Genomic DNA, 24,043 nt, shown 5'->3' with positions numbered 1-24,043 from the left:
ATCTGAGCCCCCTACAGCTCAACATAAGACCATGGCTTTACTTCTTATACTTTTTTTTTATACTTTTCTGCTGGGTGGTTAAGACCAAGATAAAGCAAGACCTATGCAACAGGAGTTGTAGCTTTTGAATCTGATAAGGTCAGTGAAATCTCCTCAGGATTTATCCTGAGATCCTGTACCTCAGATTGTATAACCTTTGCCAGTGTCAGCCATGTGGATGAGTCATGATCATTGCTTGGCCAATGTGCTTTCTGTGAAAGCCTGAGAGAATGTTTTCTCTACATTCTCATTTGAGCCTTTTGATTTAGCCAACACAGCAGAATAGACCTCACAGAACCCACTCAACATTGATGAGGAACACTAATCTAAACCTAAATCCACCCCATATGTGGTCCTGCCTCCTACCTCCTTCTGCTTCCCGAGATGGGTTCTCAGCTGCCCTCTTCCCTGCCCTTGACCTGTGGGGCATAGCTCCTCCCCAACACTGCCTAACTCTTGTTTCAACCCATTGTCCCTAGTGGGGATCTGGGCAACAGAAAGATATCAAAGTCAAAGGGTACACTTTGTGATGTTCCAGAACTCACCATGAGCCCTGGAAGCTGTCCCTACCCTGGGCTGGCAGCACCACTGCATATTTGATCAAAACCTAGTGAGGGTCTCTTGCCCATCCTGATCCAAGTTATGGGTACATTACAGACAGAACCATTCCTTGAGGACTGTCAACAGCCATGAAGTGGCACAGTAGACTGTGGGAAGGGGAGAATGATGTATGTACCCCTGGTTAATGCCCCACATTTTCATTTTTCCCAATGCCCACAAATTACATAGCAGCCCTGGGTGGGGAGGCAGGGCACCCAGAAACTTTTTTAGAGTCTAACAAGTGGCCAAGATCCCTGTGAGTCCCTGTGGCTTTCTCTTCTTTCTCAGTGAGGAATCCATCATAGCCTGGTCCAGGGAGGAGGAAGGCATGGCCAGTCAACAGCAGACATAACTTTCAGCTCATCAGCTGACTCTATGTTCAAGTCCTCTTGGGTCCTAAGTTTTCAGCCTGTAGAAAGTTTTTCTCTTCCTCCCTACTGTAATATAACTTTTTTCTGAGGCACAGATGCATAGTTGGATAGAGAAGAGAATAGACCAGGGGACTGAAGGAGCTATTGCAGGAAATGAAATCTTCTGTGTCTAAAGTTTCCTGTTCCAAGTGTTAATCCAGTAACCCACTCACTGATAGAGCATGATGTGCCCCTTACAAATGAAAAACTAGGGCACTTTCCATTTAATTCTCTGAGGATATTAGTATATGTATATCAAACATTTTAACAAAAGAAAGTTGTTCCTGAGACACTTGGGTTAGAATTTTTGCAGCTGATATCCAATATTGTCTTTGGCCATGGACAAGAAGAACAGGCAAATAAACACTATCTATCACCTTCCAGCAGAGCTGGCTGAGGATTGAGACAATGAGGCTAAAAGAATTTTCAAACCACCTGACCTAGCTGTTGGCAACTCTTCCCTTACTAAATCCTTCATGTAAAATTCGAGTGGGTACCAGGATTTCAATAAACAGGCCATCAAAACTGGCCTGCTCTCAGTGGGCCATATGTTGGGGATTAAGGATATGGGATATTTAATACTGAAGTGTATGACACATAGCAATCCAATCCAACAGAAAACATGAAAGAGAAAGAACCTTGAACATGCACTGGAGCCATCTAATGAGGCCCAGATTTCTTCAGCAGGTTGTCTGTCCAGCCTATCCTTACTTCCTGGCTCTAATATTTCTGTGTTTTATCTTCTGGATTCTGGCACTGGATAAACTTTTAAGGCATAGTGACATGCTGATAAGCCTAGTGACATTTCTATGGGTAATTCCTAGTGACTGGTCAGTCTTGGGAAAGCCCTCAGTTTCATGGAAAACTAATACCAAAAAATAAGTTATGTAGCTATGTTCTGTCTGTGATAGTCTGTGGAGTCCACTGAAAGGAGAGAGATACACCCCATATCAGGGAGCAAAGAGAAATGAGTATGTCAGCACTATGTACTAAAACTGAGAGGTAGTAATATGTGCGTTCACTTGTAATTAAATATAAGATGATTTTATGATACTAAGCTCTCTTCTGATTTTCTCTGATTCTCTATAGCTTTCATTCCTCAAGACCATGGGCTGCAAGGTAAACCTCTCTGCTGAAATTATGACCTATAAAATATTGAGTGGAGTCACTTGGTTAGTTCATAAAAGCAGAATAAACTTCAGTCTGTCCTACCATGAGGGAAAGAAAAGGTATGCTGGAACTCTCACAATCAGGTGGTTTGTTCATCTCTGAGTTGAGCTGGGTTTTGTAACAGGGAAAAGTATTAAAGAAGTGTAGGTTGGACATCACCCAATACATGCTACATACAGCTGTCCAAGCCATTTCCAGTCTCACCTACAATCAGTGTTAGATATCTTCTATCTCTTCTCTTAGTAGAAAAGCTTCGCACATCAGCCAGGCTGCAACCATGTCCTGATCATCAGAGTCCTTTCCAAACTTATGATTACACTGTTGAACTTGGAATTCTTGGTTCTACATAGAAAAAAATGCAAGGTTCAGGGTTAAAAAAACCAAACACAGGTCTCTCGTTTGCTCTCACAGGAGGAAGTGACTCTTGTGGAGGATTAATTTCAAGTCTCTCGGGCTCCTTCTCCAGCCCTCGATATCCTACAAACTACCCCACAGATGTGGAGTGTGTCTGGGTGATCCACGTGGCTGAGAAGTTCCACATAAAACTGACAATCCCAAGCCTGAAGTAAGCAGCTTTGCCTTTTTCTACTTTGTTTATTTCTTTAATATGCTAATTTTATTGAGAAAGAAGTAGAAATAAGACAGTTTTAAAATGTTAGTAGGACATTTACAATAATTAATACATTGCATGTTGTCTTCGTAGTAGTTATTCATAGTACAAGATGCAGACATGATATCTTGTCTAAACACTATTAGTTCAAAACTTTCTTCTCATTGAACTAAGACAAAGTAGCTGAATATCTATGCTAACTATTTTGTATATACAGATATATATATATATATTTTCACTATCAAATGGATCTTCATTTATATCTGCCTTTTTTGTTTACTTTTGTCAAAGATTCCATTGCCATTTGTATATTGTAGGTATATTCAGCAAAGTAATGCAATATAGTCCAGTAGTCTATAATAGTAGTGGGTTATCTGCATGACTGGCAATGTCAGGAAGTTGTTGACTTGAGCCCTTTACAGCTCAGCATATTAATAAGGCTTTACTTTTTATACTTCATTTTTATACTTTTCTGCTGGGTGGTTAAGACCAAGATACAGCAAGACCTATATAACAAGAAATGTAACTTTTGTATCTGCCAAGGTCAGTCAAATCCCCTCAGGATTTATCCTGAAACCCTGTACTGCAGTTTGCAGATCCTTTGTCAGTGTCAACCGTGGGGATGAGTCATGACCATTGCTTGACCAATTTGCTCTCTGTGAAATCCTGAGAGAATGTTTTCTCTCCATGTGACTCTCCTTAGGCACACTCTACATCATTGATCACTCTCTCGAGTAAATATTTGTTTTTTAAAAAGGTAATAAATGAAAACAAGAGACAAGATTAAAATGTCATAGGACTGTCCTGCTGCAATGTTGTACGTGGTCAGATTTCTAAATTTCTGTATAAAAATTTGTGATTGTTTATTTCTTTTTTACTATTTATTTTTTTTCATATTCTGGATGAATTTAAAGTTTAGCATATCAACAATTGACAGAAAATACCTTCCATGTTATATCTAAGGCGTTTGATATTCAGACAGATAGTGAGGTTAAGCTCAACAGTCTATGTTGTAGGGTAATAATATCATTACACTTCTCCTCTGGAGCATTAACAACTTAAGTTTGTAGACCAAAAATTAGACAAAAAGAAGGGCTACAAGGATGGCCAACATTTTGGCCCTAGTCCTTCAAGGTCAGTGAGGACTCACGACATAAGAAAACCTGTACTGTAACATCCTGTAACTCAGTGGTGTCCCAAATTTTCTGATCAAGGAGATTATGGGGCCTTTTTCTACTCTAAAGGTCAGGGTAGGAAAGGCCTGGGACAAATTCTTTCAGTTTTAGGTGAGACTAGGTCTGGCCATTCAAGCTGTGCGAGTCCTTCAGACCTTTAGCTTCATTTCTTGTGCAATAAGAGAATAACCCAGCGTCATCTAGACACCAGGCCATAGAGCCCAGCTGAGGTGGCCCACATGTGAAGATCTCACCCCTACCTCAGCCAGCTCCATCTGAGATGCAAGCTTTTTCCTCCTGCTGAATCTGAGTCTGTTCTTCATCATTCATATTATTTGCTCCTTTTTCCCTCAGATGAAATGCAAAGGAAATCCACTTCCTTCTCTCTCCAAGAATTTCTTTTTTTTTTTCCTTTTTGTACCAGGGATCAAGCTCAGGACCTTGTTATTGCCAGGCAGGTGCTTGTGCCACTGAGCTATATCCCCAGCTCTCTCCAACAATTTCTGTCATGAACCTACCAGAATTTTTCTTAGCATATTAAACAGTTTGTTCACCTCTCCCAAGATGCACTTTATGCATCCTACTTCTTTCTTGAACTATCTCTTATTTTAAAGGAGCTTGTTTTATTTCAACTCACACTTAAGTACATAAATACACAGTCATCCCTTTGTATCCACGTGGGATTGGTTCCAGGAGCCCCGTGGCTAGCAAAATTCATGATACATGAGTCCCTTATAGAAAATGCCACAGTATTTGTGTAAAACCTATTCATATCCTCCTGTATCCTTTAAATTGTTGCTGATTTTTTGAAAAAGAAAAAAAATTTAAAAACAAGATAATAAGACAGTAACAATGATTAATATGTTGCATATTTTGTTATCTTCAAGTCACTTCCTCAGAGTACAACGTATAGGCATTTAATTGTCCAAACTATATTATCACCAACCTTTATTTTCAATGAATTAAGAGAAAGTAGTGTAACTATCTCTGCAGGGCTGTGGAGATAGCTCAGAGGCCTAAGCACCTGCTTGGCAAGAGCAAAATCTTGAGTTTGATCCCCAGTACTGCATGCTGGACCAGCCCCAAAACCCTGGGCACACTGTGCTGGCCTGAAACCGGGCATGGTGGTGCACACCTGTCATCCCAGTGCTGGGGAGGCTGATACAGGAGGATCACTACAAGCCCAAACTGCATAGCAAGACCCTGTACCAAAATTAAATAAATAAATAAACTATCTTAACTATCTTGTATATATATATATATATATATATATATATATATATATATATAAGTATCTCATACAAGGTAAATATTGTATAAGTAATTACACTGTATTTTAGGGGCATAATGACAATAGATTCTGTACACATCTAATATAGATGTAATTTTTTTCAAATATTTTGTGTCCATAGTCAGTTGAATCCTCAGAAGCCAAAGCCTACCTGCATGGAAATGTGTATGTTCGTATATAATACATCTGTATACATGAGTACTTTTTTTGAAAAACATAATGTAAGTAAAACTTTTACTAGTGTAGTCCAAGGTCTGGAGTTCACTAAAGTATCTGCAAGTCCATGTCAGGAGGCAGAAAGGTCTTTGCCAGAAGGCTGAAAGGTCTAGACTGGAAAGCTGAAGAGTTTACAGTGGAAGGCTGAAGGATCCATGGCAGGAAGGATGCAAAGCCAAGAAGTCTGTGCTAGAAGGCTGGAGTCTACGACAACAGCTGAAGAGTCTGTACCAGAGGCTAGGAGACAATGTCCAAGCTGAAGGCAAAGATAGGATCCCCTCCAAGAAACAAATGCCAGTTGGTCCTATCTCAGTCCCATCATCCTGCTACTCTACAGTGGGTCTCCTGAGCTCTAGGGTGTAGAGTCACTGCCTCAGGGTGGGTCCTCTACACCCTAATGTGTAAAATTGCTGAGATGATTTAATTAAGCTTCTAAACTTCTCAAGTTGATATAATCAATCAATCATTACATACTGGCATTATTGTTGAATTGTAGAAACTGTCTAATTACCTCTTTAATTTCATCTGCAACCCATTGGTTGCTTATGAGGACGCTATTTAATTTCCAGGTATTTATGAAATTATTGTGGTTTCTGCTGCTGTTGATTCCCCAATTCATAGCACTATGGTCTGATAATATGCATGGGATAATTCTAATTCCTTTGCATTTATTTAAGCCTATTCTCTGAGCTAGTATGTTTTCTGTTTTGGAGAATGTTCCATGTGCCACTAAGAAGAATGTGTATTCTGATGTTGTGGGGTGGAACACTCTGAGACCTCTACTAAATTCATTTATTCAAAAGTTTGGTTCAGTTCTAATATTTTGTTGTTATTTTGTCTGGTTGATTTGTCATATTTGTGATACTGGGGTTTTAGAGTCCCCTATCACAATATTATCAATGATTACATAATTTTTCTTGCCCATGAATTTTGTTTTACACAGCTGGGTACACTGATACTTGATGCATGTATATTTATAATTGTTATCTCTTCCTCTTGTATTATTTCCTTTACAATGTTGTAGTGACCTCCTTTGTCTCCCTTAATCAGCCTTGGCTTGAAATCTACTTCATCTGCAAAGAATAGCTATACCTGCTTTTCTCCAGGTCCCCGTTGCATAAAATATTGTTGTCCATTCTTTGAATTTCAGTAAATATTTTTTAATGAAATGTGTTTCTTGCATGCAACATATTCTTGGATGTTGACTTTTGGTCCATTCTTCCAGTTTATTTTGATTGGAAAACTGAGTCCACTAACCTTTGTGGTTATGACTGATATATATTGACTTATCCTTGTCATATTATTTTCCTGTTGTTGGTTCCCCTTTCTCCCTTTTTAAAATTATTTTCCTTGCCTGGTAGATTCATTCTGTTTGGGTTCAAGGAGTTGAAATCCTTGTTATTCTTTTTGGAATATCCTTCAGAATGTTTTGTAGTGCTGGGTTTGTGGTCATATCTTTCCTCAGGTGTCCTTTGTTATGAAATTATCTTATTTCTTCTCCAATTTTGAAAGATAATTTTGTAAGGTACATCAATCTGGGTTGCAGGTTGTTTTCTTTTAGGGCTTGAAATACTTCACTCCACACTCTCCTTGACTTGAGAGTTTGTGTTCCTCAGTCCACTGTAATTTTGATGGGCTTTCCTTTCTAGGTGATTTGTTTCTTTTCTCTAATAGCTTTTAATATTCTGTACTTACATTGAATTTCTGGAATCTTGACTATTATATATCTTGATATAGATCTTTTTATCATAGCTATTTGGAGTTCTATGTGCCTCACTTATCTCTATGTCAAATTCTTTTTCCCTACCAGGAAAAGTCTTCTGCCATGACTTTTATGAACAATTTTTTTATGTCATTTGCACTATCTTCTAATTTTTTCATTTTCTGATCAATCTTGTATTATTCTTCTTTACGTCATCTAGCAGCAGCTGGATTTATTTCTTGTTGTTCCTTGGTATATTTTAAATTTTTTTTTCATGATAACCAAAACCTTATGTTCTATATCTGAAATTCTGTCCTCACATTGGTTCATTCTGATGTGCATACTTTCTTTTTTTGTGTGCCTACTTTCAATGGGATTTTTAAGCTCCTGGATACCTATTTGACTTGTTTCATGGATTCTGTTTATTTCCCATGCTCATTTCCTAAGCTCCTGGTTCCATCATTTTCCTAAACTCCTCTATGTTTTATATGTATCTCCTCTACAGTCTCTAAGCATGTCTTTCACTATAATCATCATCTCTGCAATTATCTGAGAAATTATTTCTGATTGACTTTTTCTAGAACCTCTTTCATCTGTTTTGTTACTTCTGCTGTTACCACTTCAGAGAGTCTGAGTGGGTAACTTTTGGATTGTTCTATGTCATTTACCCCTGGCTTTGCCTTTGATAAGCTGAAAGTCTTGGATTGTTTCTTGTTTAAGTGTTCTCATTTTCTATTCTTTTAGTTGGTTGATGCTTATAAATTGCTTATGGTGAGGCCAAGGAGATGGCTCAGTAGACTAAGCACTTATCTGGCAAGTGCAAGGGCCTGAGTTCAACCCCCAGTTCCACAAAAATGAAAACAATAGTGCTTATGGTGAGTAGCTTCACTGGTAGTATCTAAAACCATTAGGAAATGACTACTTCTCAGAGGTATCTTCTAGGTATAGATGGCTTTTGGTTTCTAACTCTGCTGTAAGAACCTACATCTTCAATTTATTGGGAATGAGAAGTTGCTACCTGCTTGGCCTAGCCCCTGGGTCTTTGGCACTATCCTATAGTATTTTTTATATTATAAGTAATCTCAGTCTTGGCATACCAGAAAGAACAATTGGTTAGAAAAATTATGTCACTTTGGCTAAAGTACTATAATCAGCAATAACAATAGCATCAAAGACAGCCTAGAAAATGACAAACAGAACTAACTATTAATTTGCCACCTTTAACCATATGAACTAGATTTTTGGTTATATAACAAAACCTAAAATAAACCAGAAAATTGTGTGCAATAAATAAGTTCACTATGGTGATTTTACTCATAAGAGAGAAAAATCTTAAAGGGGTTGGGAATAGAGAATTATAAGAGAAAGAGAGTAGAAATAAGGCTGGAGGACAAAGGAAGATTGCACAAATTTTTGGGAACTAGTGAAGAAAACAGGAGGGACAGAAAAAAGAAATAAAAACAAGAACAGAACAAAAAAATCCTAGAAATTATGTTCACACTCATATAAAACAAGAAAAATCAAGAAAAAAGTACAAAGCAATACCAAAAAAATAAAATAAGGGAGAAAAATGAAAAAAAGATAAAGAAAATGAGGGGGAAAAAGTTCATTACAAGGTGTGTTTCTGCTGTTACTGGTAGACATATGATCAGATACGAGATGCAAGCTGATTGATTCTAGCAAGCCTGCTGTAGCTTTAGAGCAGGGTGATGGACCATCCTGTAAGCCTGCACTTTTTAGTTCTACTGTAGTTTAGGCTTGTTTCCGTCTGTGAGGTCTGAACCAGATTTTCTCAGCCTGCAGCAGTCCTGCCAGTTTGAACATGGCTCCCCAACCCTGCCAGTGGGAGCTGCTTGATGGATCTCACAGCTGTTCTGAATTCTGAGTTCATTTGTCCTCTCTCCAAGATGGCTACCAGCCAGTCATCATCTCTGGAGGATGTCTGAACTCAATAACTCACCAGCCACTGCCATCTGCTGCATCCAGTGCTGCAATCCACTGGACAGCTTCTCTAACCATCCAGGTTGCATTTTCTGTGGAGGCCTGTTGAGGTTGTTGGTAGTCACTGGGGGTCTGCAGATTTGAGCTACCCCTCCCACACAGTGAGTCAGGGCTCAGGAAGAAAGCACCACCTGCCACCTCCTTCTTCTTTGTTAAAGTCTCTCTCTTCACTCTCCCTGAGGGTTTTAAATATTCAGATCCTTCCTATTTCCTGGGAACACACCACACTCCTTCTCTTCATCACATTGCTATATTCCAGTGCCTGAACACCAAATCTCAAGAGGCTCTCTCTCTGCTGCTCACCACTTCACCAGCTTCCCAGAGGGCCCCAATTTTAAGGAACTTTCACAGCACATAAGGATTCATAAATTAAGCAGTTACTACTAGAAGTAATTTAAGACCTCCTCCAAGGGCCTACAAGGGGAAAATTTCCAGGGACACACAGGAATAAGACAAAGAAAATATTTGTGTGGTTGAAATTATGCAGTTGCTTTATTTGGTTTGTTCCTTTGGAAGGTATTTAGTCTGTAAGCATAAGTTTACTGACTTTCTGGTTGGGCTTATGTTGTCTCTCTTTTCAAATGAAGGATTTATCATAAATATCTCAAGTTAATTTTTGCTTACAGTATTTGACAATAAAGCAAGGTTGAAGTCACTTAGGAAGCCTACTAGGACTGTCTGCTCAGGCATTCTTCAGAGGTAGTTCCCCTTTTAACTTCCCATTTGTTACTGCCACCCTGTTATCAACTTATGCACAAATTTTATTATGACTTATTAAATGTTTTCAATGGGTTAATTTTAGAATTTTGGCTTTTGATTTGCTGGAATAGATGTTTTCTTCAATAACAGTTTTTTCCATCCAGTGACTTTATGTATGTGAAACATGTAATTTTGCCCATTGATTTTCTGTATATTGCACAATGAAAACCTACATAGGCACTAAAGGTTGCTTATTGCTGCTTATGTGCAAATGTGCATATTTCACATTGGTAGCACAAAAATGTTGATTTGCTTTCAGCATTTATTTATTGAGCTTGTGGGCCCTGGTCTAGGGACAGGCCTCTTGTACCAAATAAGATGAACAATGCCTCTACCCTCTTGAGTGAGCATTCTGAAAGACAAATAGTATCCAAATAAATCAATAACTCAGTGGGAAACTTCAAGTTGTGATAAAATAATAAGTGGTCTGAAGGAAAAAATAATATATATATTTATGGTGGTTAAGATAAAAAGTAAAGTTAGAATGCTAGGACAACTTCTTTGATCATCCAGGTTGGGTAAAACATTTCATGAAAACAGTTGGCTTGAACCAGGCATGCTGGGATATTGGCAAAATAGTCTATTTAACAGGCCCTGGAGCTTTTTATAGTTGTCATTATTTCTCCCTTCTTATGTTTTTCTTAAGGTTTTCTCAGTGAGAATCTGGACATTTACCATCACTATAGGGAGTGGACATATTTGTATAGTCAGGAAAACTCAAGGTAGAGAATAGAGTAGGAGAGCCTGAAAGCAAGGCCACCAGGTGGGAGTTGCTGAAATAGATGAGAGACAGAAGTCTAATAGATGGAGGAAGCCCCAGAAAGGAGGGGTGGGAGGGCGGACACCTCAGTCCAAGAAAATCTAGTGACTAGAGGAAGGTGCAGGTGGAAGGAGGAGGCAGGGATGACTGCATGGGTTTCTCTGGGGATGCTAACATTGCCTTCATCATCTCCTCAGACTAGAGGACATCTATGGGTGCCCCTATGACTTTGTGGAAGTGTTTGATGGACAGCAAGCTGCCTCGCTCTCCATGGGCAGGTTTTGTACCGGGACAGAGCTCACCTTCCTCTCCTCTTCGAACGTCATGACTGCAGTGTTCAGAAGTGATGCCATGATCACCAACACAGGGTTTTATGCCCTGTACAACACCGTGCAGCAAGAGGAGCGGGACAGTGGTGGGTACCCTGACGCTGCCTTAGGCAGAGGCTGTGTCTAACGCATGTCCTCCTTCCTTGAGAGGAGTCTCTAAATCTGACCACCCAGGTCCGCCTTCACTGCTGGCATCCCCATTAACAGCACTGTAGCCACCTGTCCCAACCCTCATCCCTGCTCTCCTTCCCATTGTCATCGTCTTCCCAAGAGTATCCTGAAAGTAAATGGCTAAAGTCTTCTATCTTGCACTGGCAGCTGTGTGTCAGCAGGGGACCAAGAGAAAGTATCTTCCTCTAGATGAAAGGAAAATGCATTAGGAAAAATCATTCTAGAGCAAAACTATCTCAAATCAGCCCACCTTGAACACTTACAGACCTCTTGGATTCTGTAGCAGTCTAAGGAACATTTCAGAGCTCTGAGTGCCTTATGCTTAGAGTGACTGTGTGAAGTATCCTCCAGCTGGGATGCTCCTGAGAGTTTAAGAGAGACTTAGAAATACTGAACAGTATTAATTGATCTTCAACAGTCATAACCCAGGACAGTTCCAGGCAAATTGGGACACAGGGGTCTAGAAGGGGGAAGATGTGCCCAAGGGGAAAAAACATTTCCAACCTGCAGAGGGTCTCAGAGATTGAGGATAACTCCAAATCTCAGAAGTCCCCCTTTTCCTGTCTCCTAGGTATGTCCCTGCGACTGGTGAATGGCAGTCACAGGTGTGAGGGCCGGGTGGAGGTTTCCTATAATGGCACCTGGGGCACAGTGTGCGATGACAACTGGGACCTGCCAGATGCCAGGGTGGTATGCCAGCAGCTTGACTGTGGTGAGGCCCTATCAGCCCCAGCTCACAGCTACTTTGATGGAGGTACTGGTCTCATCATGTTGGATGACCTGCAGTGTACTGGGAACGAGGCTAAGCTGTGGCAGTGCACACACAAAGGGTGGTTTTCCCACAACTGTGGGCACCATGAGGATGCCAGTGCCATCTGCTCAGGTAAGCACTTGCGGGCACACAGCATGCTTCAGGTAGAGAGAAACTCACCCACCGGCAGTTCCTAGGAAGGGAGATGTGAAGGCCAGCGTGCAGCTTCTCAGTGAGATCACTGGGCTTTGAGTCAGCGTTTTAAGGTAATATGATTAAGTGTTAATTTCTTTTCCTTTAGATTGTAAAATGTTCAGGTCCTACTTAGAAAGTGTGGTGATTCAGTAGAGGACTAGTATTATCAGATATCCTATTCCTGGAATGCAATGCCACGGTGTTAGTAAACAATCTACTCTTTTAAATAGGAAGAACAACTGGGGCTTGACATAATGCTTTTCAACTGTATGCCACAACTAGTGCATTCCTTTTTTTTTTTTTTTTTTTTTTTTTTTTTTTTTTTTTGTTTTTTTTTCTGTACTACAGGGTGTTCAGGGTCTCACTGCTAGATTGGACTCATAGTAATTCTCCTGTTTACAGCCTTCCAAGTGCTGGGATTAGAGGTGTGCGCCACCATGCCCAGTCTCAATTGCAGTCCCAGCACACCCTGGGGGCAGGGCAGGCATGGCAGGCCCAGGGATTGAACCCCTGGCCCCTGTTCCTGCTTGCTGGCGCTTTAATCCACTGAGCTATTTGGCCGACCCTAACAACTGGTGCCTTCCTATTCTTATTTAATCTTTACAACCTCTAGTAAAACTAGAACCTGTTAACTTTCACCCTTCACTGACAAGGCAGCTGAAGCTCATCCAAGACCACACTCAGGTCAGGGCTCCCTAAGTATTGCTTCACTGAAGTCCTACTTAAAGACTGAGCTCAACTCTGCTACAAAAGCTTGGTTAGCCTAGTAACTGACCGAAAGCAAGTAAACACTGTGTTCCACTTAGGCTACCAAGAACAAAGTGTCAGGAGTACTAACTAAGTGTCAGGAGTCAGGTGTGATGAGTTGTGGTACTACATAGTTTCCTAGCTGCCCAGAGTAAAATAGGTTTGGTCTTGAACAGAGTATCTGAGTTTTCTCATGAATTAACTCAGTCCATCTCTCATTCTGACTTTGAACAGGTGTTGATGGCAATAAAAATGGAGAACCAAAAGGTACAGTTTTTCTACACAGTTCAATCAGTTGCAGGATGTACATGAATTCTGGCTACTGCTCAAATCTGAAGTTGGGGCATGGTCCAGCTAAATTCTCTGTTGTTAATGAACAAGAGCGGTGCAGCCCACTGGGATTGACAGCATGGTGAACTAAGGGGCAACTGAGGGTGGGCATAGAAGTAGGAAGGCGGGTTCACTCTCTCAGCTGCCCAGACGCCCTGGGTCAGTATCATCTGTGGAGAAGGCTATCTGCTTGAAACAATGATCATGCTCTGAGATGCTGCAGGGAACAAGGAAATACAAATCGCAGGTCAACCCTCAGCGAGCTGTACGGAGGGGCACCCACGTGCACACCTGCTGTGCAATATCCCAACTCCTGGGGAGCCACATCATCACTGTCCCTTGTACACAATGAAAGCCGAGCTTTGGAGACCAGTGTTTTGAGTATTTTCAAGGAGTATTGTGGATAGAAGAAGTCCTTGTTCATGGTATTATTTTTTCGGTATATTTTCAGGCATCACTGATGACAGTTCACTCACAGGTATTTCAGCTTTATGTTTGCTCTGTATGTAGTTTTGCATGTGCTTTATCATTAATTTTAGTTCATCCAGTAACTACTGGATAGACTTTCTTCCTCATATACGAAAGCTGCTGCAGTGAGGCTGTTTGACAAATCCCAGCCATAGCCAACATTTCAGCCACAGTTGGATGCTTTAAGCAATCATGGTCTTAATTTCAGCTAGAATTTGTAAATAATTGTCCAAATGTTAAGGAAATATGTTTGAGCAGATAGCAGTTTTGAACTGAGCAGCTCCAAAGTGGAGTGGTTTGGGCTCCATTGAGTGGCAAGAGGGAGGGCTTTGTTAGAATGGACTTGGAGACAAAGCAAGGCACAAACAAATAAATAACTTGATGGTTGAGTATCAGTCAAGATGCAGTGGCCTCCTTTGGATCATTTCAGTGGAATGTCCCTAGCTGGGGATTAGCAGCGTTACACTGAGTTGAGTTTCAGTTTTCTTATTAAGATCGCAGAGTATGGAATCAGCTTAATGACCTCCTAACTACTTATTTTAGCTAATATAACTATGGATCTTCTGTATAAGTGTTTTATAACCCGCCCTACTAAGAAAAGGCACTGCAGCTTGTATTTTCTTGGCACTTCCTCCTTTCTTTCGCTGTTTTGTGTATGTTTACCTATTTGTGCATGGGTGTTTACAGGGCCCTTTCAACGGCATCATAACTTTCTCTTCACAAAAAATATGCAGTGAACTTCATCTGCCCAACAGCATGTTAATAGGAAACCCCCCAAAGCGCACTTTTTTAGTGGTCAGCCAAAACATCCCAGCAACACATTCTCCTTTTTTGTTCACCTTGCATCCCTTCTTGACCTCCCCGAAGTCACCAGGAGAGGTCGGCAGCCCCTCTCTGATGGAGTTTGTTCACTGCTTCTTACAGATGAAGATGTTCATTGTGGCGGTCTGCTCACAAACCGTTCAGGAACTTTCACCAGTCCTTTTTACCCTAAAAGGTACCCCACAAATATTGAATGTACCTGGGACATACAAGTGGATGAAAGGGCTCGTGTCAAGCTTACGTTTGAAGTGGTCAAGTGAGTAAATGTCCCCCACTTGCAACATTGTCTTCACTCAATTATGCTTGCCAGTTTTATTGCTTTCCTTCCTCTGTCCTTCCCCAAATACCTCCATGTTTAATTTTTAAGAGTGAGCTCGTCCTGATAACTCATTACAGTATTGATCCAAACTTGAAGTGCACAGGTATTTTAACCTAGCAATTCCAGTCCAGGAATTTGGTCCACAGATAAATTCTCATGGACACTAAGGGTCATCATAACCACCTTCATGGGGTAGCAATAGAGTGGAAATGATCTACCTATCCATCAGGATGGGATCAGTTGGATAGATTCTCTTGCATCCAGAGAGAGCTGCAGGAAAACCATGAACAAGAGTGCAATCTGGTGCCATTTTTGCATAGAGTCTCTGGAAGGAAATAAAAAGAAACTGTTCATTGAATCTGCTTCTGGACAGGAGAGTGAAGTAAGGGAAAACAAATCAGGGACAAGAAAAGTTTTGGGTTGTTTGTTTGTTTGTTTTACTTTTTACCAAATACTATCAATCCAATTTCTCTCCCCTGTGCTTATAGCACATATTCAGAAAACAATACTGACTTTAAAATTGAAAACATATTTAGAAACAGGAGGGTATATTTTCCCAGTGTCATTAGCATTATCTCTTCTTTTAAGCTGTAGTTCTCTGTGTAGTTTTACCAGCCCTTCCTGAACCAATCTGGGCCAGTGTTGACTGAGGGGTTAAGCTGAAATAGGTAAAGTTTGAATGATACCTTTTCACTTCACAGGTTGGAAAGTTTCTATAGCTGTCCATATGACTTCATTGAAATCTTTGATGGCCCACCAAGTGAGCCTTTTTTGCTGGGAAGGTTCTGTTCCATGGGAACCCCAATATTTACCTCCTCATCAAACCGAATGACCGTGGTGTTCCGTAGTGATGAAATCCTCACCAACGTTGGTTTCTACGCATCTTATGAGTCCCTGGTGCAAGATGAGAATGGCACAGGTAGGTCCTCCAGTCACTACTTGGCAATGATGGTAAAGCTGGATGGCTTAGACTACTGGGCACCACTGACCTGAATGGGCCTTCCCACACGTACATGTTCTGTCTTTGTGAAGCTGGTTGACACCAGCACTGCTCTGGAATACCATGTCCTCATACAGCTTCTCATTATTAGAGGCACAACACTGTGCTGAGAAAGGATACTCATTTACCCTATTCATGGATCTTGTTTTATTCAAAACCATGTGGGAGAGACTAGGCATGGTGATGTGCACCTATAATCCCAGCTCTTGGGAGGCTGAAAACAGGTGGATCACTATGTGTCTGATCTATGCAGTGAGACCCTGTAGACCCTGTACTAAATATAAAAAAAAGTGGGAAAAAGTACTATTCCACACTAAGAAGAGCAATAGTATTGAAATACTTGGTGATTGTTACTTGATACAAGGATTACAAGGGTCCTCTTTGACCTTCATGAAGGAAACAATTAATCTAGTATGGGAAATAAATTTTAAAATATCCCTCCCTCCAATCACATCACTGTAATAGGGCAAACCCAAAGTGCTTTTGCACCCAGCTTGAAGTCGTGGGTTCTCTCCCCACGCATGAGGGTAGAGCCCCCAGAAGTGAGTAGAGTCACCAGTGGCAAAGTGCACCCCCAGAATGCTGAAAGAAGAGTCTTTCTTCCCCAGATGTGGCCCTCAGGCTGACCAATGGCAGCCACCACTGCGAGGGCCGTGTGGAGCTGCACTACAACCATACGTGGGGCACAGTGTGTGATGATAGCTGGGACCTCCATGATGCCCAGGTGGTGTGCAGGCAGCTGGGCTGTGGCAGGGCTGTGGCAGCTCTTGGCCGGGCACATTTTGAGAGAGGAGAGGGCCCCATTGCCCTGGACGACGTGGAGTGCTTGGGGACAGAAGCCAAGCTGTGGCAGTGCCTGCACAATGGCTGGTTCACCCACAACTGTGGCCACCATGAGGATGCCGGTGTCATCTGTTCAGGTGAGTCTTGGTTCTAAGCCCAAGCGTTCTGACTTCAGGAGCCTCTTGGCCAACTTGTCACAGAGAAGCAAAGGACCTAGACAGTTCCTAGACCACTATCCCTCATATTTCAGCCATTCAGAGCCCTGCATCCCCACCTGTTACCCACACTGTAATCATCATAATACTCTCCTTTAAACTGACTGTTGCGTTTCTTATATAAATTCCTTTTAGAAGGAAATTTGAGAACTTTACCCTTAAAAATAGAGAGCCAGGACCACCTGCACCCAATAACAATACAAAAAAAAAAAGAAATAAAACTATGCTTAGAATATTTTAAAAAATAAACAACAAATTTTCTAATCTAATCAATTCATATCCATGCCTTTTTGAAAATACCATTATTCAGAATAGAACTAAAGGGAATTCCAAACTGTAATACAATAAATATGCAAGTCTCAAGACAGGAGGTGCTCAACCTTAAGTTAGCTCAGCCCAACCAGCAATGAGTCACAAGTCTTGGAATCACCTCTTTTGTTCAGTTCCCCTTTGGTAGGTAACACCATGAATTTTCCTAATAGCCAGGAGCCCAGGTCCTATCCAGGGCTCTTATCCCCCAGTTTTAACCCAGTTGGGTTTCTCCAAGTAAATTCAATAGTTGCAGTCAAGAGTCCACACCTATCTCTACATCCTTCTGGGGAGAGGAAAATGGTCTAGTGGTTAGGTAGGATAAGATAAAAGCACATGGAAGGTGGAGGTGCCAGACGGTTCTGAGAAGAAAGAAGTCAAGGGGCAGAATTGATGTTCTGATTGAAGCAGGAGCTGAAAGCCACAAACCAAGTGTGACTCACAAACAGGGATAGGGATTAAAGGGCCAAGAGGTGTGGCATATAGGGCCCTCCCTAGCATGGGTAGATCAGAGACACCTGCAGGAGCCATGGAGCAGCATCAACATCTCCAAGTTCTATTTAATCTCTACCTGGAACCCTAGCCCAGCTCCATAGCCCACTCAGGATCTTTCTACACCCTCCCTGAACTGAGGTCACTTATGTGCTTATGTGTGTCCTTGAGATAATTTGGTTCTATTCTTTACAGATAGACATTTATTCTTGGAGGCAGGAGAGAGAGAGAGAGAGAGAGAGAGAGAGAGAGAGAGAGAGAGAGAGAGATTGGAAAACCAAACCTGGCTAGATAGAAAATGACATTGCAGTGTTACAGTGCCTGGCAGGAGGATCGAAATGAGCCCAGTGATGCACAACCTCAGTGATTATAACCACAGCAATTCAACGCCAGTCTTAGATGGCAGTGCAGGTTCTTCCCAAATAAGACATTGTACTTTTCTGTTTCAAATAAGCCTACTTCTGGAGTTTAAAAAGAATGGAGACAACTTTCCCATACTTCTATTTCTTTCGCAGACTCTCTGGCTTACCCAACATCAGCAGCAGCTGTGAGTTATTCAACCTCAGGTAATTTTAGTTCTTCTTAACTGATCAGCTTTAAGCTTGCCTTGGCAACGTCACTCTGGGCAGTAGGGCTATGGTTCAGGGTTCAAATGCCATGTCTTCATCACTCACCAGTCTAGAGTCCTGTAGTAAATCTCTGAACTACAGTAGTTCAGCCTCATTTTCCCCCAGTGGATGAGGCTGAAGAGGATGGGGACTGACTTTCTTGTGCAGAAGGCTGAGGGAATGCTTGCTTAAGCAGTAGGGCATGCTGCTTAGAGGTTATCTTCTGACCTCACTGAACACCTGAGCACTATGGGGAGTTATGTCCCACCTAATGCTTTCTACCCAGCGTAACTCAAGGCCATTCTTGGAACCCAGGTGGGGTGCAGTTTCTTCTGAAAACAGGGCATTGTACATTAGTGATTCAAAGCAAGTCTACTTAATAATGGTTAGGAATGGAGAAGCTGAAAACAATGCTTTTTAGTTTGCTCCTGGCTCCTTTTTGACCCAGTGATTGTTACACTTTAAATTTAGTCAGCAACTCTTCCATAGCAGGTCTTTAAGGGAAAAGTCAAATGTGTAGAACTAGGAGAAAGAAGTGACCCCAGTCTTTCAGAGAAATAACCAGAATACATTATTATTCGTAGCACAGATCTCTAAAGGAGGCTCTCTTGACTGTAAAATACATTTTTAAGAGAGACAGAGACAGAGAGATCATACAGGCATGGTGACACATCCCTGTAATCACAGATCTTGGGAGGCGGAGGCAGGAGGATCACTGTGAGTTCAAGGCCAGCCTGGAATATATAGTGACCTCAAGGACAGCCATAAGTACACAGTGAGACCCTGTCAGAAAGAAAGAAAAAACAGAAAGAAAGAAAGAAAGAAAGAAAGAAAGAAAGAAAGAAAGGCCTTTTAATCACCAGCATTTGTTTCTCCTGAGCTTATGTTGGCTTATATTTATCATTCACACACCAGCTGGAGGATAAAAAGAATGCATCCTGCAAAGACCTGGAAAGGAATTCAAGTTAGAATCAGACTATCTGAAAACGATAGCAAATATGGAGAGCCTTTGACTCTCTACAAGAGACAATTAACTAAGGGTTAAATGTGATTACGAAGGGTTAACCTTGTTTTAACACTTGAATGGAAAGTATAATTTTCTTCTTTTGCTTTCTGTCCATTCTCAGAATCTTTTCCAAAGCCTACGGAGGTGCCCACATCAGCAGGTAATCTTTTCTGCACTCTTCAGTTTCCTTCCCACTGTAGAGTTTGAGCTCAGAAGTATGACAGCGTTGTGGGGAGAAGCATCGCTGCTGGACACACCGTCTGCTCCCACCCTCCTCCATCATCTCAGGCTGGTCCTACAAATGTCGGCTCCTGGAAGGGCTAGGAATGTCTGAGTTCACTTAGAAAATCTGAGATTAGAAGGTAGTAAGAAGAAAGGGCTGTGAGATTCAAGAATTGGTGTGTTAGTCAGCTTTCCATTATTGTCACAAAATACCTGAGAATAGCCACTTAAAGGAGGAAAAGTTTGTTTTAGTCTGCAGTTTCAGAGGTCTCAGTCCATGGTTCCATTGCTGTGGATCTGGGGTGAGGCTGAAACATCACTGTGCAGGAGGAAAGCTGCTCACCTCAAGCCAGCCAGGAAGCAGAGACCAAGAGTAATAGGAAGGAGCTGGGGACAAGATGTCCCTAAGAATACTGTCTCCTGGACCCACTTTCTCCAATTAGATCCCATCTCATCTCCTCCAGTTTCCATCAACTCTCTATAGGGCCATGCATTCACCATCCTAACGTGAATTTTATTTAATTTTTTAGAGTATAATCAAAGGTATTTATTTGTTTTTAATTTCCATTAGTATATTTTTCAGTACATAATGACTACATTCATCATGAGGAGCTGCTACATGTACATAACATATTTTAAATTTTCCCTTTCTTCCCTCCCTCCTCCATCTTCCCATTCCCTTCCCATTTGCAAAAGATCTGTCTCCCTCTAAATCAAAATAATGTGCACACATTCATGAGCTACCATTGTATTTTAAATGTAACTATTTGATAGAGGGTGGATGGGGCTTTTTAAAGTAAGCTCACCTATGTAATTTAGATGGTGTTTGAGAAAAATATGGAATTTCATTGTGTTTGCTCAGACTATACTTATGTGTCTATTTTTCTTCTTTACGTATATAGTTGCTTCAACTCCTGGAGAGCATCCACATGTTTTCATTCCAATAGGTACTTCTTTCATTCTTCCATTTGGTGGCTTTTTCTGAGGCTGGGGTCTGGTCATTGTGAACAATTGAAGTGTACTAGAATTATCCATGTGGCCCTGGCGCTGCATGGAAAAGTAGCTGTGTTCATTAGAGGCCAAGGTGTCACAGAATCTCATGGAATGGATTCTTCTAGTGTGGTGATCTCTTCAAGGATAGAGCCAACTCACCCACCCACTTTGGACACAGTATCTGTCTCAGTTACTGTTCTCTTGTTGCTGGGCCAAAATACCCAACACCCAAAATTAAGGAAGGAGACGTTTACTTAGCTCACAGTTAGTGGAGGTTTCAGTCCATACTCAGCTGGCTCCAAGGCAGAGTGGATATGGCAGAGGGCAGCAGTTCATGGAAAACAGCAAAGGGCAAAGGGAGGAGCTGCAGCAGCTGCCTCTCTCCATTCCTTATACTATATTCAGTCTATCTGCCCCAGGGTGAGGGTAGTGCTCACACTCATAATATCAGCATTGGATCATGAATTAATGACAAACTCTAGAAGCTGTCCCATGACTGCATGATGCTTTGGAAAGACACTGAGACAAAAACCATAATAGCATCCAAAGGCCAGTACCACAGCCAAGCTCCAGCTTGTACTCTTGTAGCCCCTTTCAAAAAGAGACCCCATGAATCAGCACCAATCTTGGAATTCAGACCCTGAAAAGCAACTTAATCTGGTTTGGATTCAAAAGATCCAAAATATGTACGCAGTCAAGTCCTTACTTATTTATAGCAGAAATGCTCTATCTTTCTCTGCTGGGTTTTCCAACCCTCAAACACATGCATCATTCCCAAAGAAATAATTCACACTTTTCTCAATTCAAGTAAAGCTAAATTAATTTTGTTCTGAGAATCTCATGATGTTCTTTGACATACTACCTTAAAACTACAGTCTGAGTTTTAAGCATTGGGCAGCATTGTTTTGAATTTTTAGATAAACAGCATGAAAAACAACAACCAAAAGAGGGTTCAAGAGTGCTATTTTTAAGTGGATCTTGCACAAGCCAACACGGGGCCATCATTCCCCGTGAGACTGTCCAATGCAGAGAGGCACTAGAGAGTCCGTGCTAAATTTCAGGTGCACACAGCAGTTATAGCTGGTCCTGAGCTCCAGCATAGCACCTCCCTATCTAGATAGGCATGTACTACCCCAACAGCAGGATTCCCTCCAGGGTGGACTTCTCTAGCTTGGGGCACTGCCTGATGTCACTTTGAAGGAAGCTTCTCATGCAGACTTAAATTTTGGCTCCTGCAGATCTGCCAGAGGTGAGGCTGGCTGATGGCAAGAACCGATGTGAGGGCCGCGTGGAGCTCCACCACAATGGGACCTGGGGGTCTGTGTGTGATGACCTCTGGGACCTGCCTGCTGCCCAGGTTGTGTGCCAGCAACTGGGCTGTGGGACAGCTATGGCAGCCCCTAGGGGCAGCCTGTTTGGCGATGGCTCTGGCCCTATCTTCCTAGATGACGTGCAGTGTACGGGTGAAGAGACCAACCTGGGCAAGTGCCTCCACCTCGGCCTGTCAGTGCACAACTGTGGGCATCATGAGGATGCCGGGGCCATCTGCTCAGGTACCTTCATGAATGCTGCTGTGCCTGGGTCCCCTCCCAACCATGCAGGTCAACTCTAAATTGGTTTGGGGTCTCAGGTCAGGTGTCTGCCTTTTCTTGCTTTGCCTGGGACTGTCCTGTCTTTAGTACTCCAAGTCCAACATCCTGGGAACTGTTTAGGCATTTGTCACTCTGGTACCAGGAGAGTGCCCTGCCCAGAATTACAGCCTGTTTCTCTGTGCCTAAGAGGAAAGGAGATCCTGGAAGCACACACACATATCTAGAATCAGAAAGCTGTGTCCTACTCTGGGCAGTTGTAACTTTCAGGAATAATTTTTTTGTGCATGTCAAGTTCAGAAGTTTCTCTCAGTGAAATTTCTCCAAGAAAGCTACATTGTCTGAATACTCTTTTAATTGCTAATTGCCTAAGTCAGGACCACTCGAAAGTATAAATTAAGTTTTAATCCATTTTGTTCCTTGTTGTTACTAAGAAACTGTATACAATGAAAATCTGTGGCTCCTGCTCCATTGCAGGACCTCACCACAGCTCAAGGCCACCATAACCTCCTCAGAAGGCCAGGCAAAGGCGAGGCTCTCCCTGGAGCAAAGGTGACAAGAGGGAGAGGCTATTTCTAGTCTACTCTTTCAGTCAGTTTTTAAAATCTGAACATTTAATGTTCCATGACATCTAGGGAGAATACCTCTGAATGAAATGGCACCCTATTTTGTAGCCTCAAATCTCCTGAATGACCACCAGTGACACTTCCTGGTAAGGGTCAGAGAAATGCTTCCACTGAGCATAAGTAAATCAGGGTCTCCCAGGAAAGGAAAAGACACTGTCTCACTGCCTGTTCTTTCTGTGACAGTGTCATCATATCAGGAAGCTCTGACCTACCACACTGGCACTGACAAGGACTTGTGCACCCTCTCACTTATGGCATTTTATTGATGCTCGCCTGCACTGATGTGAGTCTGTTGGCTTTTCTCTTTCAGCTGTTGAAGTCCTCCCAACTTTGGCAGAAACAGCTTCCACCATTGGTAATCCTCTCCTGGTTCCCCTTAAAGCTTCTAGTTATCAGATCTTTCTAGAGGATTCTCTGAGGTTAAGCCAGTGATGCCAGTGTCCACCCCAATCCATGCTTCCCCCAGGACTGAGAAAATAAGAGCTGAAATGGAAGGAGAGGCCACACTTGGAGCCAGCTGTCTCTCATCTACTTTCTGGTTCTTAGAAAATGTGTTAATGCATCTTGGGCCAACAGACAACCTTGACTTAAAGGAAATATAAAAACTTAAGATAGGCAAGCCTGCTGCAAGTGACTACCAATTTAGTGGCTTAGCTCCAACACTGATATCTACCCTTGGAAAATATGGAAATTAACCATATTTCCAATCAAAAGATAGGAATGATGGAACAAAATACTGGAGTCAAAAAAATTAAAGCAAACAAACAAAAAAGGGCTGGCAAGATAGCTCAAGTACCTGCTTAGGCAAGCGCAGGGACCAGGATTCAATCCCTGGCACCACAGGCCGCACCATCCCTGCCCCCAGGCATGCTGAGCCAGCCAGTGAGACTGGGTGTGGTGGTGCATGCCTGTAATCTCAGCACTGGGGAGGCTGAAAACAGGAGGATCACTACGAGCCTGACCTGAGCAGTGAGACCTTGTGCCAAATACATTAAAAAAGAGAGAATCAGAAGTAGCCCAGAAAAACCACTCACTGAGTTTGTAAGCATTTATAAGCACTAGATTGACTTAGATCTCTGAGACCTAAAAGCAAGAATTAAGTTTTTTTTTTAATCTTACAGATTTCTTTATTTTTTTTCTTTTTTTTTCTACAGTTTTATTGATAAACAGATAGCAATGAGACAGTTTCAAATCAAATCAGAAGTACAGTTTCAACAAATAATACAGTGCATATATTCTTCTTAGTGGTTAATTGCTATACAAGATGCGGACTTGTGATCCTATTTACAAACACCATTAGAACAAATCATTCTATTCATTAAGACAATGCAACTA

The 24,043-nt window shown here is 41.8% G+C and overlaps 1 protein-coding gene across 16 annotated transcripts in view; it reads left to right on the top strand.

Annotated features, from left to right (window-relative positions):
- LOC101573386 (deleted in malignant brain tumors 1 protein-like) overlaps nucleotides 1–24,043 on the top strand; it is a 136,377-nt gene that overhangs the window by 77,379 nt on the left and 34,955 nt on the right. For 9 of the 16 annotated variants that reach the window (XM_023708922.1, XM_023708920.1, XM_023708919.1 and 6 more), the window contains 14 exons: nucleotides 2,139–2,168; nucleotides 2,631–2,784; nucleotides 10,931–11,148; nucleotides 11,805–12,116; nucleotides 13,161–13,193; nucleotides 13,708–13,734; nucleotides 14,649–14,802; nucleotides 15,567–15,784; nucleotides 16,474–16,785; nucleotides 18,180–18,230; nucleotides 19,400–19,438; nucleotides 20,403–20,447; nucleotides 21,732–22,046; nucleotides 23,019–23,063. In XM_023708922.1, coding sequence (XP_023564690.1) covers nucleotides 2,139–2,168; nucleotides 2,631–2,784; nucleotides 10,931–11,148; nucleotides 11,805–12,116; nucleotides 13,161–13,193; nucleotides 13,708–13,734; nucleotides 14,649–14,802; nucleotides 15,567–15,784; nucleotides 16,474–16,785; nucleotides 18,180–18,230; nucleotides 19,400–19,438; nucleotides 20,403–20,447; nucleotides 21,732–22,046; nucleotides 23,019–23,063 — 1,953 coding nt within the window. The remainder of the gene's footprint in view (nucleotides 1–2,138; nucleotides 2,169–2,630; nucleotides 2,785–10,930; nucleotides 11,149–11,804; nucleotides 12,117–13,160; nucleotides 13,194–13,707; nucleotides 13,735–14,648; nucleotides 14,803–15,566; nucleotides 15,785–16,473; nucleotides 16,786–18,179; nucleotides 18,231–19,399; nucleotides 19,439–20,402; nucleotides 20,448–21,731; nucleotides 22,047–23,018; nucleotides 23,064–24,043) is intronic. The other 7 variants (XM_023708923.1, XM_023708918.1, XM_023708925.1 and 4 more) reach the window with 7 other exon arrangements.

The sequence above is a fragment of the Octodon degus genome, unplaced genomic scaffold, assembly GCF_000260255.1.
Source record: "Octodon degus isolate 3935 unplaced genomic scaffold, OctDeg1.0 scaffold00010, whole genome shotgun sequence".
NCBI classification, from domain to species: domain Eukaryota; kingdom Metazoa; phylum Chordata; class Mammalia; order Rodentia; family Octodontidae; genus Octodon; species Octodon degus.
This window is presented reverse-complemented; position numbering and strand designations above follow the sequence as displayed.